Raw genomic sequence first — 12909 nt, 5'->3', positions numbered from 1 at the left:
TGTCTTTGGGCAAGACACTTCACCCTTGCTCCTGATGGGTTGGTGGGCGCCTTGCATGGCAACTCCCGCCATCAGTGTGTGAATGTGTGTGTGAATGGGCGAATGTGGAAATACTGTCAAAGTGCTTTTCGCTCCTTAAAAGGGGGTAGAAAAGCGCTATACAAGTACAACCCATTTACTATTTCTTGAGATTTACTTTCACGGGTTATGTAGAACGTGTACAGTGTTGTTTGATGGCCCCAGTTAAACCACTGGACTGTACAGAAACTACGGCACCTCCTCCAGTCGCTTGTGAGCTTGAGTAAGCCTGAATCAAACTTGTTTCCTTGTCTGTAGATATGTATGAAAGTACGGTGGCTGTAGATATGTTTCAAAGTATGGTGACTGTCGATATGTAGCAAACTATAGTGATTGTCGATATGTAGCAAAGTATGGTGACTGTAGATATGTAACAACAAATGGTGACGCAAATACGGTGTTAGCTTTCACTGTTATGCTGATGACACCCAACTCTACATGCCCCTAAAGCTGACCAACACGCCGGACTGTAGTCAGCTGGAGGCGTGTCTTAATGAAATGAAACAATGGATGTCCGCAAATTTTTTGCAACTTAACGCCAAAAAAATGGAAATGCTGATTATCGGTCCTGCTAGACACCGACCTCTATTTAATAATACAACTGTAACATTTGACAACCAAATAATTAAACAAGGTGACTTGGTAAAAACTCTGGGTATTATCTTCGACCCAACTCTCTCCTTTGAGTCACACATTAAAAGCGTTACTAAAACGGCATTCTTTCATCTCCGTAATATTGCTAAAATTCGCTCCATTTTGTCCACTAAAGATGCTGAGATCATTATCTATGCGTTTGTTACGTCTCGTCTCGATTACTGTAATGTATTATTTTCAGGTCTCCCATGTCTAGCATTAAACGATTACAGTTGGTACAAAATGCGGCTGCTAGACTTTTGACAAGAACAAGAAAGTTTGATCATATTACGCCTATACTGGCTCATCTGCATTGGCTTCCTGTGCACTTAAGATGTGACTTTAAGGTTTTACTACTTACGTATAAAATACTACACGGTCTAGCTCCATCCTATCTTGCCGATTGTATTGTACCATATGTCCCGGCAAGAAATCTGCGTTCAAAAGACTCCGGCTTATTAGTGATTCCTAAAGCCCAAAAAAGTCTGCAGGCTATAGAGCGTTTTCCGTGGAATGCCCCCCCGGAAACAGTTTGAGATGCTACCTCAGTAGAAGCATTTAAGTCTCACCTTAAAACTCATTTGTATACTCTAGCCTTTAAATAGACCTCCTTTTTAGACCAGCTGATCTGCCGCTTCTTTTCTTTTTCTCCTCTGTCCCCCCCTCCCTTGTGGAGGGGGTCCGGTCCGATGAGCATGGATGAAGTACTGGCTGTCCAGAGTCGAAACCCAGGATGGACCGCTCGTCGGGACCCAGGATGGACCGCTCGCCTGTGTATCGGTTGGGGACATCTTTACGATGCTGATCCGCCTCCGCTTGGGATGGTTTCCTGTGGACGGGACTCTCGCTGCTGTCTTGGATCCGCTTTGAACTGAACTCTCGCGGCTGTGTTGGAGCCACTATGGATTGAACTTTCACAGTATCATGTTAGACCCGCTCGACAACCATTGCTTTCGGTCCCCTAGAGGGGGCGGGGGGTTGCCCACATTTGAGGTCCTCTCCAAGGTTTCTCATAGTCATCATTGTCACTGGCGTCCCACTGGGTGTGAGTTTTCCTTGCCCTTTGGTGGGTTCTTCCGAGGATGTCGTAGTCGTAGGGGTTTGTACAGTCCTTTGAGACATTTGTGATTTAGGGCTATATAAGTAAACATTGATTGATTGATTGAGTGACTCTTGATATGTAACACAGTATAGTAATTGTTGATATGTAGCAAAGTATGGTGACTGTAGATATGTAACAACAAATGGTAACTGTAGATATGTAACTTAGTATAGTGACTGTAGATATGTATCAAAGTATAGTGACTGTAGATATTTAGCAAAGTATTGTGACTGCAGATATGTAGCAAAGTATGGTGACAGTAGATATGTAAAAAAGGATAGTGACTGTAGATATGTAGCAAAGTATGGTGACTGTCGATATGTAGCCAAGTATGGTGGCTGTAGATATGTAGTTAAGTATGGTGACTGTAGATGTGCAACAAAGTATGGGTACTGTAGATATGGGTGGTTGTGTTCCCTCCAATGCAGAAGACAATCAGGAGCAGTGTGTAGGTTGGATTGAGCTTTAATTCTTGAAAGCAGGACGAAAAATACAAACACTCGGACGCTAAACGAGCGTGAAGCCAAAAACCAAAATGTCACCAAAGATGAACAGCGAAAAATTATAGAGTGCGGAAAAAACACTTGAGCGGTGGGAAAAAACTACAAAAACCGTAATTGTCGCGTCTAGCGAGCATTGACCCAGCAACTAGTGCTGGGTGACTGAGAACTTTAAAGGGGAGTGATTAACCAAAACACCTGGTGGGAACACTAATTACTAAACAAGGAAAGGTGTGGAGAATTAGTGTCATGGAAACCAACTGTAAACAATAGGAAATAGGGTGCACCCAGGAAACAGACTAAAAAATAGGAAACAAGGTATTAAGCATAAATCATGCCATGACCCTTGTTATGTTTTTGGACATCGCAACTTGCCGTAGTTGTAAGCAATGCATGATGGGAATCCAGATGTTAGGTCGTTGTATTGTCACGGATCATGACACAAACGTATGATATTGCATTGGATTTCTATCAAAAATCCGCAACACTTGGTTAGGTAAAAGTAAAAGAGATTGTTGTTCCACCAATAAATATGTGATTTCATTTTGCTTTCCCAAAATTAAGTGATCGATCAGAGGTGTTACGAGTAATGTGTGCAGTTGGCTCCAAGCACTGTACTAACACATGTTGTGATGCAGGCTGAAAAGGTTGTGATATTGTGGCACGAGGTTGCTCCTCTACTACTTTAGGCCAACGCCAACATGGTACAAACATAAGCCACGGTCCACAGCGCCTCTTGAAGATGTATGTCTTGTGTGCACAGAAACAAAAAGCTCAGCAGCAGCATTTAATAATGGAGTTTGTCTTTCATAAAATGAATTCATGCCATCAGATTTATTAGAAATGCTAAACGCACAGGATCTTTCTGCAGCTTTTAACACGTTTACTTTTGCCATGGATGCAGCCATCTACGTGTCCAAACCCAGTTCATCCTTCTTACGACTTAAAAGCTCCTGTTGCTTGGCTAAAGCATGTCTTTACTTTTGTCACTTTTTGCCGAACTAAAAGAGCAGCTGCTCCAGCCTCAGTTTTAATTCTGGGTGAGGAAGTATTGGAAGAAGTGGATCTACTTCTGGCTGAGGAAGTATTGGAAGAAGTGGATCTGTTTCTTACTGATGAAGTATTCACAGTAGTGGATCTGTTTCTGGCTGATGAAGTATTGGAAGTTGTGGATCTATTTCTGGCTGATTAAGTATTGGAAGTAATGGATCTGTTTCTGGCTGATGAACTATTGGAAGTAGTGGATCTGTTTCTGGCTGATGAAGTATTGGAAGACGTGGATCTGTTTCTGGCTGATGAATTATTGGAAGCAGTGGATCTGTTTCTGGCTGATGAAGTATTGCAAGAAGAGGATCTCCTTCTGGTTGACGAAGTATTGGAAGTAGTGGATCTTCTTCTGGCTGAGGAATTATTGGATGAAGTGGATATACAGTACTTCTGGCTGATGAAGTATTGAAGTAGTGGATCTACTTATAACTGCTTCGACTTGCTTGAGGTATTTGAAACACTGTCAAAGGAATATATTTAATCTTCATCAATCTTCATCCTTATATTCTGTGAAATGCTTGAAGTGTTGTCATTCATGGCAATTTCCACTTATGATACACCTGGCTGCTAAACAGCGGCGACTGAGTTTGTTATTATATTTCATGTGAAGCACCCTGCCATTTATTAATTAAAATTTTACAAGCTATTTTTACATCGTTGTCTCACACATCAGAGCGGTGCATTGAGCTAAATAAAACAAAAGTTTTGTAACCTGCTCCGATATAGTTTTCTGTAAACCACAACAGTAATATCACGAATTACATTACATTGTCTTGGAAAAAAATATGATCTCACTCAGTAGTCTAACAGCAACACATATCACAAATATCTATCGCAAATATCTTCTGTGATTGAACGCAACTTGCTCTTAAATGGCATCTGACTGTTTTGGTCAGCTGCTGCTGGCTGTCAATCATTTTCACGTTGGCAAAAAGGCAGAAAAACAAGTTTAGGAACCCCCAATCTATCCATAAAATTACGTCCATAAGTATATTCTCCGTCATTTTACTTGGAGCACAAGTAGTTCTGAATTCTTATGGAATACATTGTCTTATGTTAAGTCTAATGTATTTATATATTATGTAAATTACTTGGGTCAGACTCCAGTTTGCCTGTACCATATCATACCATACCAACTTAATAAAGCCCTTTTAAGAACAACCACAGTTGAAGAACAAAGGAATGTACACCACTAAGATATAGAGGCAAAGGACAGACTAAAAAAACATTTAAAAAAGAAGTAAAATACACATTGAAAAAGCAAATACAAATTAGCCTAAGAATAATTTGTTATATAAAAAACAGTTAAAAACAGTTAAAAAACTTAAAAGCAGTTTAAAGTCTCATGCTGGGTTAAAAGCCAGTGAATAAAAATGGGTTTTAAGAAGGGTCTTAAAAGTGGCCAAAGAAGGGGCCTGTCTCCCTGTAACCCTAAAGAGAATAAGCTGGATAGAAAATGAATGACTGAATATTGAAATATTGATTCAATAATAAGGTACATTTATATTTAGGTCTTGGATACCTTAGTGTCATCTTTCTTTGATCTCTACAGAATTTGAGCTGGAAGTGTCAATCAGATTGGACAGGGAATACTCGGCAGAATTGGGCGATACAACAAGTGCTGCTTTCCAAGAGTTGGCGTCTCAAATCTCACCTGTGGTAAGTTCTATCTAAGATGTGTTTCCAGGGGTCCAGGTCCTAACATTGTCTCTCATCCGCAGTTAAGTGAACAGTACAGTACAATAACAGGATTCATTAGTGTTAATGCGAGAGCTTTCAGGTAAACATGCTAGCATGAAGTTAAAAGTGAGCATCATTCATTTTGACTACAACCTATGTTTCCTCTCATAGCCCAGGAAGTGTGATCACAGACTTTGTTTTACGAACATCACAAGTTGATCATCAGGAATTGGCTGCTGTCAATCAAAGACTCCCTGAAGCAATGCAACCAATCGGCAACGTTATCGGCACAGTTAGGACACTTTACAACAGTAAGTCCAAATATTGTTTTTAACGTCACATAGCTGGGAACTAATGCTTCATGTCTGTCCAACCAAAGGTGGGACGGCAATCCTATCCCCGGCTGTGACGTATACTGACAGCTCCATGAGGCTTATATGTGGTCCCATTCCTGCCAGCATTAATCTGGGCAACATCACAGACACCGAGTGGTATCTGAACGGACAGGATATCAAAGAGAACAGAAGATTTCGAATAGCTACATCCGAACGACAGTCTGACTTAACAATTGGGAACGTAATTCTGGCGGATGCAGGTAAGCCAACACTCAGTAAATGATCAAAGTTGTTACAATGTTAGATAATTGTGGTAAAAATCATTAGGTTCATGCAGTTTAGGATGTTTCTGCCCACTGCTCTTACAATATATTTTTTAAAATTTATATTCACAACTTTTTTTTATTTGGATTTTCTTTAAAAACATACCGATCATAGTGACTCCTCAGAAGAGGTAGAGTATTCCTTGTTTTATGTGTGCAAATGCAAACGACAGCCAGAGGCTACACACATCATGTCAAATTTTTAACAGATATAAATAACCAAAATAAACAATATATATTTTACAAAACCCAAGTTGGCACATTATGTAAATAGTAAATAAAAACAGAATAGAATGATTTGCAGATCATTTTCAACTTATATTCATTTGAACACACTGCAAAAACAATATATTTAATGTTCGAACTGAGAAACTTCACTTTTTTTGCAAATAATCATTAACTTAAATGTAATGGCAGCAACACATTGCAAAAAAGTTGGCACGCGGCAATTTTACCTTTCCTTTTAACAACACTCAGTAAACGTTTGGGAACTGAGGAGGTCAATTTCTGAAGTTTCTCAGGTGGAATTCTTTCCCATTCTTGTTTGATGTACAGCTTAAGTTGTTCAACAGAGCTTTAACAGAGTTTTAACTTGCACTTACAGAAGTAGCGACCAACTGTAGTTACTGACAGATACTGAGCTAATGTGGTGATATTCTTTACACACTGATGTCCTTTTTGATGCAGTATTGTCTGAGGCATTCAATGTTACGTGCAGTGATTTCTCCAGATTCACTGAACCTTTTGATGATATTACGGACCGTAGATGGTGAAATCCCTAAAATTCCTTGCTCATTGTGAATTGTTGTTCTTAAACTGTTGGACTATTTGCATATGCATTTGTTCACAAAGTGGTGACCCTTGCCTCATCCTTGTTTGTGAATGACTGAGCATTGAATTGAAGCTTATTTTATACCCAATCATGGCACCCACCTGTTCCCAATTAGCCTGTTCAACTGTGTGATGTTCTGAATAAGTGTTTAATGAGCATTCCTCAACTTTGTCAGTCTTTTTTCCCACTTGTGCCAACTTTTTTTAAACATGTTGCAGGGATCAAATTCCAAATGAGCTAATATTTTAAAAAATAATAAAAAAAGTTTCTCAGTTCCAACATTACAAATCTTGTCTTTGCAGTGTATTCAATTGAATATAGGTTGAAAATTATTTTAAAATCTATTCTATTTTGTTTTTATTTACGATTTACACAACGTGCCAGCTTCACTGGTTTTGAGTTTGGTACATTCACCCTCAGGTTGCTGGCACGGCTGCTCTACCATCTGAGCCATGCCGCCCCCCAGGACCTTAGCGAGTATCTTTTGGTTCATGTTTGAAAGAGATATGGGCCTGTAGTTGCTGCACTCAAGGGGGTCCTTATCTTCTTTTTACAAGAGTGAAATGTTGGTCTCAGACAGTGTCGGTGGTAGTCTTCAGCCAGCAAGTAAGTAAGTAAGTAAATTTTATTTATAAAGCGCTTTTCACAGATAAAATCACAAAGCGCCATACAAAACATAGGTGAAGTAAAACAACAATTCAATTATAACAACAGGAGCAACATCATAAAAAGGATACAAAGTGAATTAAAAATTATAGTTAAAAAGTGCATTAACTACAATCTTTACTAAAAAGAGAAGACTTCAAATGTTTCTTTAAAGTGTCAACACAGTCAAGATCACAGAGGGACCAGTGCAAGATTTTACAGAGTCTGGGAGCTATAGTTTGGAATGCCTGGTCTCCACGTCTATTAATATGAATTTTTGGGATCTTTAGAAGACATTGGCCTGAAGGCCTGAGCCTGCACCATTAAGAGTAGGGGCATAACAGGTCAGTGATGTTCAGGGGCCCCACCATGCAACGCACGGAAAGTCAGGACTAAAATCATAAACTCTATGCGGAATTTGACTGGAAGACAATGAAGACTGGATAAAATGGGGGTGATATGGGCTGTTCTGGGTGCACGGGTCCAAAGTTTGACAGCTTCATTTTGTACCGTCTGAAGTTTTTTAGCGTTGACTTGGTAAAACAAGTGGAGAGAGAATTGCAATAGTCAGTAAAAGATGAAATGAACGAGTGAATGATCATTTCAAAATCCAATTTTGACAGCAAATTTCTCACTTTAAACATATTTATGAGGTGATTAAAAAACAACCCCAAGGTTTCTGAGAGTGCTTTTAACAGATGCACCCAAAGCACCAAAGGAGTTCTTGATCAGGGGGATCTTTTATCGGGAGCAATTATCATTTTCCATTTTGTTAGAATTTATCTGGAGGAAATTTGAGGACAACCAGTTTTTGATACAGGGTACACATTCCAAGAACTCAGTTAAAAAGTGAAACTCTGAATCATTAATAGAGCAATACAGTTCAATATCATCTGCATAGAAATGATAAGAAACATTTTTGACACTACTGATCAACCTCCCAAGTGGTATCAGATACAACAAAAATAAAACAGGCCCCAAAACAAAACCCTGGGCCACAACACATGATAGGTTGGACACATTGGACATTATATCATTAAAACCAACATTAAAAGTTATTCCATATTAGAAGTAAAACACAGGAGAACAGCACCATAAAAAAACATCTCAGATTTGAGGCAATATATAAGTATACTTTGGTCCACAGAATCAAAGGCAGATGTCAAATCGAGTACAACCAAAACTGTGTAGCAACCAGAGTCAGTGGCCATCATCAGGTCACTGAAAACTTTCAAATGAGCAGTTTCGCTGGAATGAAATGACCTAAAACCTGATTGGTATTTATCATAAAAATCATGCTGTTTCAAAAATGGGGTTAGCTGTTTAGCCACACCTTTTTCAAAAATTTTTGACATGAAGGGAAGTTTTGATATGGGCCGGTAATTTATAGGCTCCCTCGGATCAAGATTAGGTTTTTTAAGAGTGGGATTCATTATAAACGTTAAGGAGCTACTACATATGAAAATAATTTGTAAAATTCTAGAACAAAACCGTTGGAGCTGGGGGATTTTCCGTTTTTGTAGCTCTCTTATTGCCTCTCATGCCTTCTTTATCAAAATCTGTGTGCCCATTTTAACACTCAGACCACGTTCGACTATGGGAAATGCAAGCGCATTGAGTAGGTTGTGGTTCTCCCAGGCTTCAGGTGAGTGGAGTGCTCAGGGACATACAGCTTTGAAAGAAAATCTAAAAATGTGTCGTCCAACAGTTCGGCCACTACTGCACCGGATAGTAGCCTTATCCTAGGGATCAAGCGTGACAAAGCTGAAGTGTGGGCCTGGTGGGAAAGGAGCTTACGGCCAAATCACCAGTTTCAAAATAACGTTGACTGGTTTTTAACATTTTTGGTTCGACCTTCGATGTTGACAACAGGTTGAACTCTGCCTGAAGTTTGAGACACTGGTCGTGGAGTACAGGTGCGTGTGTGTGCCATGTGAGTTCATTGAAGTAAAGAACACTAAAATTAGTTTTGGACCTCAGTCGTTTGGGAGAAACTAAGAGAAGATGCAGTTGTCAAACTAGCAGAGATGGCTAAGGAGTTTTGTCCCTTTTTTCCAACTTGTCCTTGTGTCTTCCTGTGTCTCAAACTTGTCCCTGTGTCTTCCTGTCTCTCAAACTTGTCCCTGTGTCTTCCTGTTTCTCAAATCTGTCTGTGTCTTAAAGCTACCCTTGTTTCTTCATGTGTCTTAAATGTGTTCCTCTGTTTTCCACCATTAGCTTAGCCTGAGCTCCAACTTTTGAAAAATGGAAAGTTCAGTGACCTCAGGAGTTTGGTAAGGATGACAGGAAAGCTGAGGCTTCCTCAACTCAAACAAAATGTTTTTGTTACCGTCTTTTTTGATGATTTGAAGCCTTGCTGGGCAGAGTATAGCCGATCTAGGGCCTAGATTGGAGAGACTGGCCATGACTTCTCAGTAGGCCGTGCGTTGGTCCAAGAAGTCTGCGGTGTAGTCCTGGTAAATGCGAACCTGTGGTTCTCGGTACTTCCGCTCGTTCTTCTGTTTGCGGGCCTCTCAGACGATCAGCTCCTTAGTTTGATGTCGATGAAACCATCCAATCATCGGTCTGGATTTATAGCCCCTCTGTGGCCTTGTGGCAAGGGAGCGGTGGGCCTTTTCCAGATCCGGCGGCATCGTAACTCTCTCATCGCCAAATACCTCCTTCATTACCTCGGTGAAAAAGAATGTGGGCCAGGGACCTTCCACAGACACTGCTAAGCTAATGATGTTAATGTTGCTCCGCCAACTTTGCCCAGTCCTCTGCCTTAGATTTGATCTTAGCACAGGCTTTAGACAATGTAGCGCCAAGTGCCTTCAAAGCCCGAAGGCTTTCTTTGGTTGTCTAGGTGACGTACTTAGAGCTTGAGATTATCTCACCAAAAACAGTCATGGAGGTCTGCAATGTGTCAAGTTCAACTTCGAGCGACGCCACCGCCGACTTGAATTGGGCAGAAAGCGCTAGCGACATTGAATATTGGTGTTCCTTCTGCAAGTAGGAAAGGCAGTTTAGTCTTTATCTTTTGTCATCCTGATTCCAGAAGCCATGAGGCATAAAGTCAGCAATAGATTACTTAAGATGAGGTGCGGGTTATGAAAACTTCAGTTTTATCAGGTCAAAGTGGGGCCTACTCCATCCCCCTCTCCACTGGAAGCCCTTTTTACAGAATTTTGTTAGGATTAGCTACATTGTAATGTCACTGTGAGGTGGACTGAGAATGAGCATTCTTGGCCATGCCGTGTTGGCAAAACTCTGATGAGCGAGAGTGCTTCTGTATGTTCCTTCTCGTTTCATGCCCTCCCTCCTGCTCTATGTCTGTAAAACCGATACTAAAAAATCAATACATCCACATTTATTTGACCACGACCTTTAAGCCAAAATTGGACTAGCCAAACTCTGACGGAAAAAGACGGCAACATTGTGACACTACAACTTGGTTAGTTTAAACACAATAAAAAGAAGGATAAAGTGTTATTCGCAAAATCTTTGCAAAATAACACAGACGTGCAAAATTAAATGTAGTAAATACTGATTAAACTGATTTTTTTATGCATCTCTGCATCGATCTCATTGTGTAGGTGAATCTATAATGTTTATAAATTTTATTTTTGACCAGGACTACAAAAATAGAAGTACATTTGGTTTTTAAGATTTGAAGTGAAGTGAAGTGAATTTTATTCATTAAGCGCTTTTTCTCAAGAGACTCAAAGCACTTTACTGTACATAGTGAAAGCCATACTCTACATTTGAGCTACACTTAAATCAGTGTGGTTGGCACTAGGAGCCATTGTGTCTTGCTCAAGGACAAAATGGCAGTGTCTGGAATGGCGGAAAGTGCATGTTTTATATGTGTTTTTATATGATGTTTTAACAGCTGCTAGGTTATTTTGTTGAATGTTTGGACAACAATGAGAATGAAGTCTAAATCTTTCTTTCAGTGCCAACAACCTAAAAAAATAGTTGTTTGCTCTTTTAAAATACTGTATGGCTTTTTAAAGCAAATTTTGCACTGAACAGGAACTCAGTAAGGGCATGTTTTTATTGTTGTGGTATGTTGATGATGCTTAATGCTGCTTAGCAGTAAAACATATATATTTCAAACACGTAGACATTAAGGCACCCATTTTTCTGAGAAATGACCCACTTGGGTCCTAAATGTTATGTCGACAAAAGCGGCCAGCCGTGTATGTCGGCAATGACTTAAGCAGTCACAGGAAAAAGACGTGGACTGGACTTGCTGAGCTAGTCAGCATAGAGGACTTGAACAAGGTGGACTGTAAATGACAAAATCTATTTCTTTGTCTTTTCAACAGGGTTATATGAATGCAGTCTGATGAGCGAAGTTATGAGTTTTGTACAAAATGGAAGAGCTAACATCAACCAAGCTCCAAATATTCGACTCGCGGGTCAGGTCAACGTGAAATGTTCAGAGGAAGCGACGCAGCCCATTCAGTGCTGTGTGCAGTCCGAATATGTCGTGCACTGGTTCCAGAACAACTTGCAGTTAAGTTCCGGTGAGTGACACCCAGAAATGCAACTTTTCATTTTCATAGCAATTCATTTAAAACGTCCACAGACATCAGTACTGAAAGGGGAAGCTACTGCATCACGCACAGGCACCGAATAACCGGCTGCAGCTCTTTCACGACACAATCGTTACGTTTTGTATGTCGAGTGGAAACACCAAGCGGCTTTGAAAAGACCCTAACCATGATCCTTTTTGTTGATGGTAAGTATTCCACCTGCGTATTATCATGCATCTTGGTGTTCATGGTCAGTTGTGAAAACACAACTTTCCTCTTGAGATGTTTTATGTAACAACGATGTGTACGGGAGCGGGCGACTCGGCGACTTGTCAACTGCAGCGTGCGATGCTGGTCAGGAGGGCAGCCGGACCGCACGATGCAGCAGCACGGGACTGTGGCGTCTTCTGGAAGATAACTGCATTGTAGCCCAGATCAAGGACTTGCTCGTCATTTCCGAGGTAACAATCACCGCTTATTATTCATCCACGCTTTCCATGACATCAAACCCCTTCATTGTCATCTTTCTTATAGTTCATACAATCAAGCTCGAATATAAAGAGTCATGTTGATGATGATGATCTCTAGGGGTGTCAAAAAAAATGTATTGTCGAATGACTCGCTATTCTTATTTGTAAAAATTCATAATAGATTAAACAATCAAAAATTTATATATATATATATATATATATATATATATATATATATATATATATATATATATATATATATATATATATATATATATATATATATATATATATATGTATATATATATATATATGTATATATATATATATATGTATATATATATATATATTTATATATATATATAGGGTTAGTGCATCTGCCTCACAATTGAAAGTCCTGAGTTCAATCCCGGGCTCGGGATCTTTCTTTGTGGAGTTTGCATGTTCTCCCCATGACTGCGTGGATTCCCTCCGGGTACTCCGGCTTCCTCCCACCTCCAAAAACATGCACCTGGGGATAGGTTGATTGGCAACACTAAATTGGCCCTAGTGTGGATGTGAGTGTGAATGTTGTCTGTCTATCTGTGTTGGCCCTGCGAGGAGGTGGCGACTTGTCCAGGGTGTACCCTACCTTCTGCCCGATTGTAGCTGAGATAGACACCTGCGACCCCAAAAGGGACAAGCTGTAGAAATGGATGGATGGAAGATATATATACATATACATATAAATATACTGTATATATA

General features: G+C 39.9%; 1 protein-coding gene across 7 annotated transcripts in view; it reads left to right on the top strand.

Moving 5' to 3' along the window:
• The window catches only part of LOC133549533 (uncharacterized), a 115737-nt gene that overhangs the window by 87183 nt on the left and 15645 nt on the right, over window positions 1-12909 (top strand). For all 7 annotated transcript variants that reach the window (XM_061895035.1, XM_061895036.1, XM_061895033.1 and 4 more), the window contains 7 exons: window positions 4913-5019; window positions 5082-5140; window positions 5212-5351; window positions 5420-5635; window positions 11486-11686; window positions 11749-11901; window positions 11978-12156. In XM_061895035.1, the coding sequence (XP_061751019.1) occupies window positions 4913-5019; window positions 5082-5140; window positions 5212-5351; window positions 5420-5635; window positions 11486-11686; window positions 11749-11901; window positions 11978-12156 (1055 nt within the window). The remainder of the gene's footprint in view (window positions 1-4912; window positions 5020-5081; window positions 5141-5211; window positions 5352-5419; window positions 5636-11485; window positions 11687-11748; window positions 11902-11977; window positions 12157-12909) is intronic.

This window comes from Nerophis ophidion, linkage group LG03, assembly GCF_033978795.1.
Source record: "Nerophis ophidion isolate RoL-2023_Sa linkage group LG03, RoL_Noph_v1.0, whole genome shotgun sequence".
NCBI classification, from domain to species: domain Eukaryota; kingdom Metazoa; phylum Chordata; class Actinopteri; order Syngnathiformes; family Syngnathidae; genus Nerophis; species Nerophis ophidion.
The sequence above is the reverse complement of the archived record's forward strand: the minus strand, read 5'-3'. Positions and strand labels throughout refer to the sequence as shown.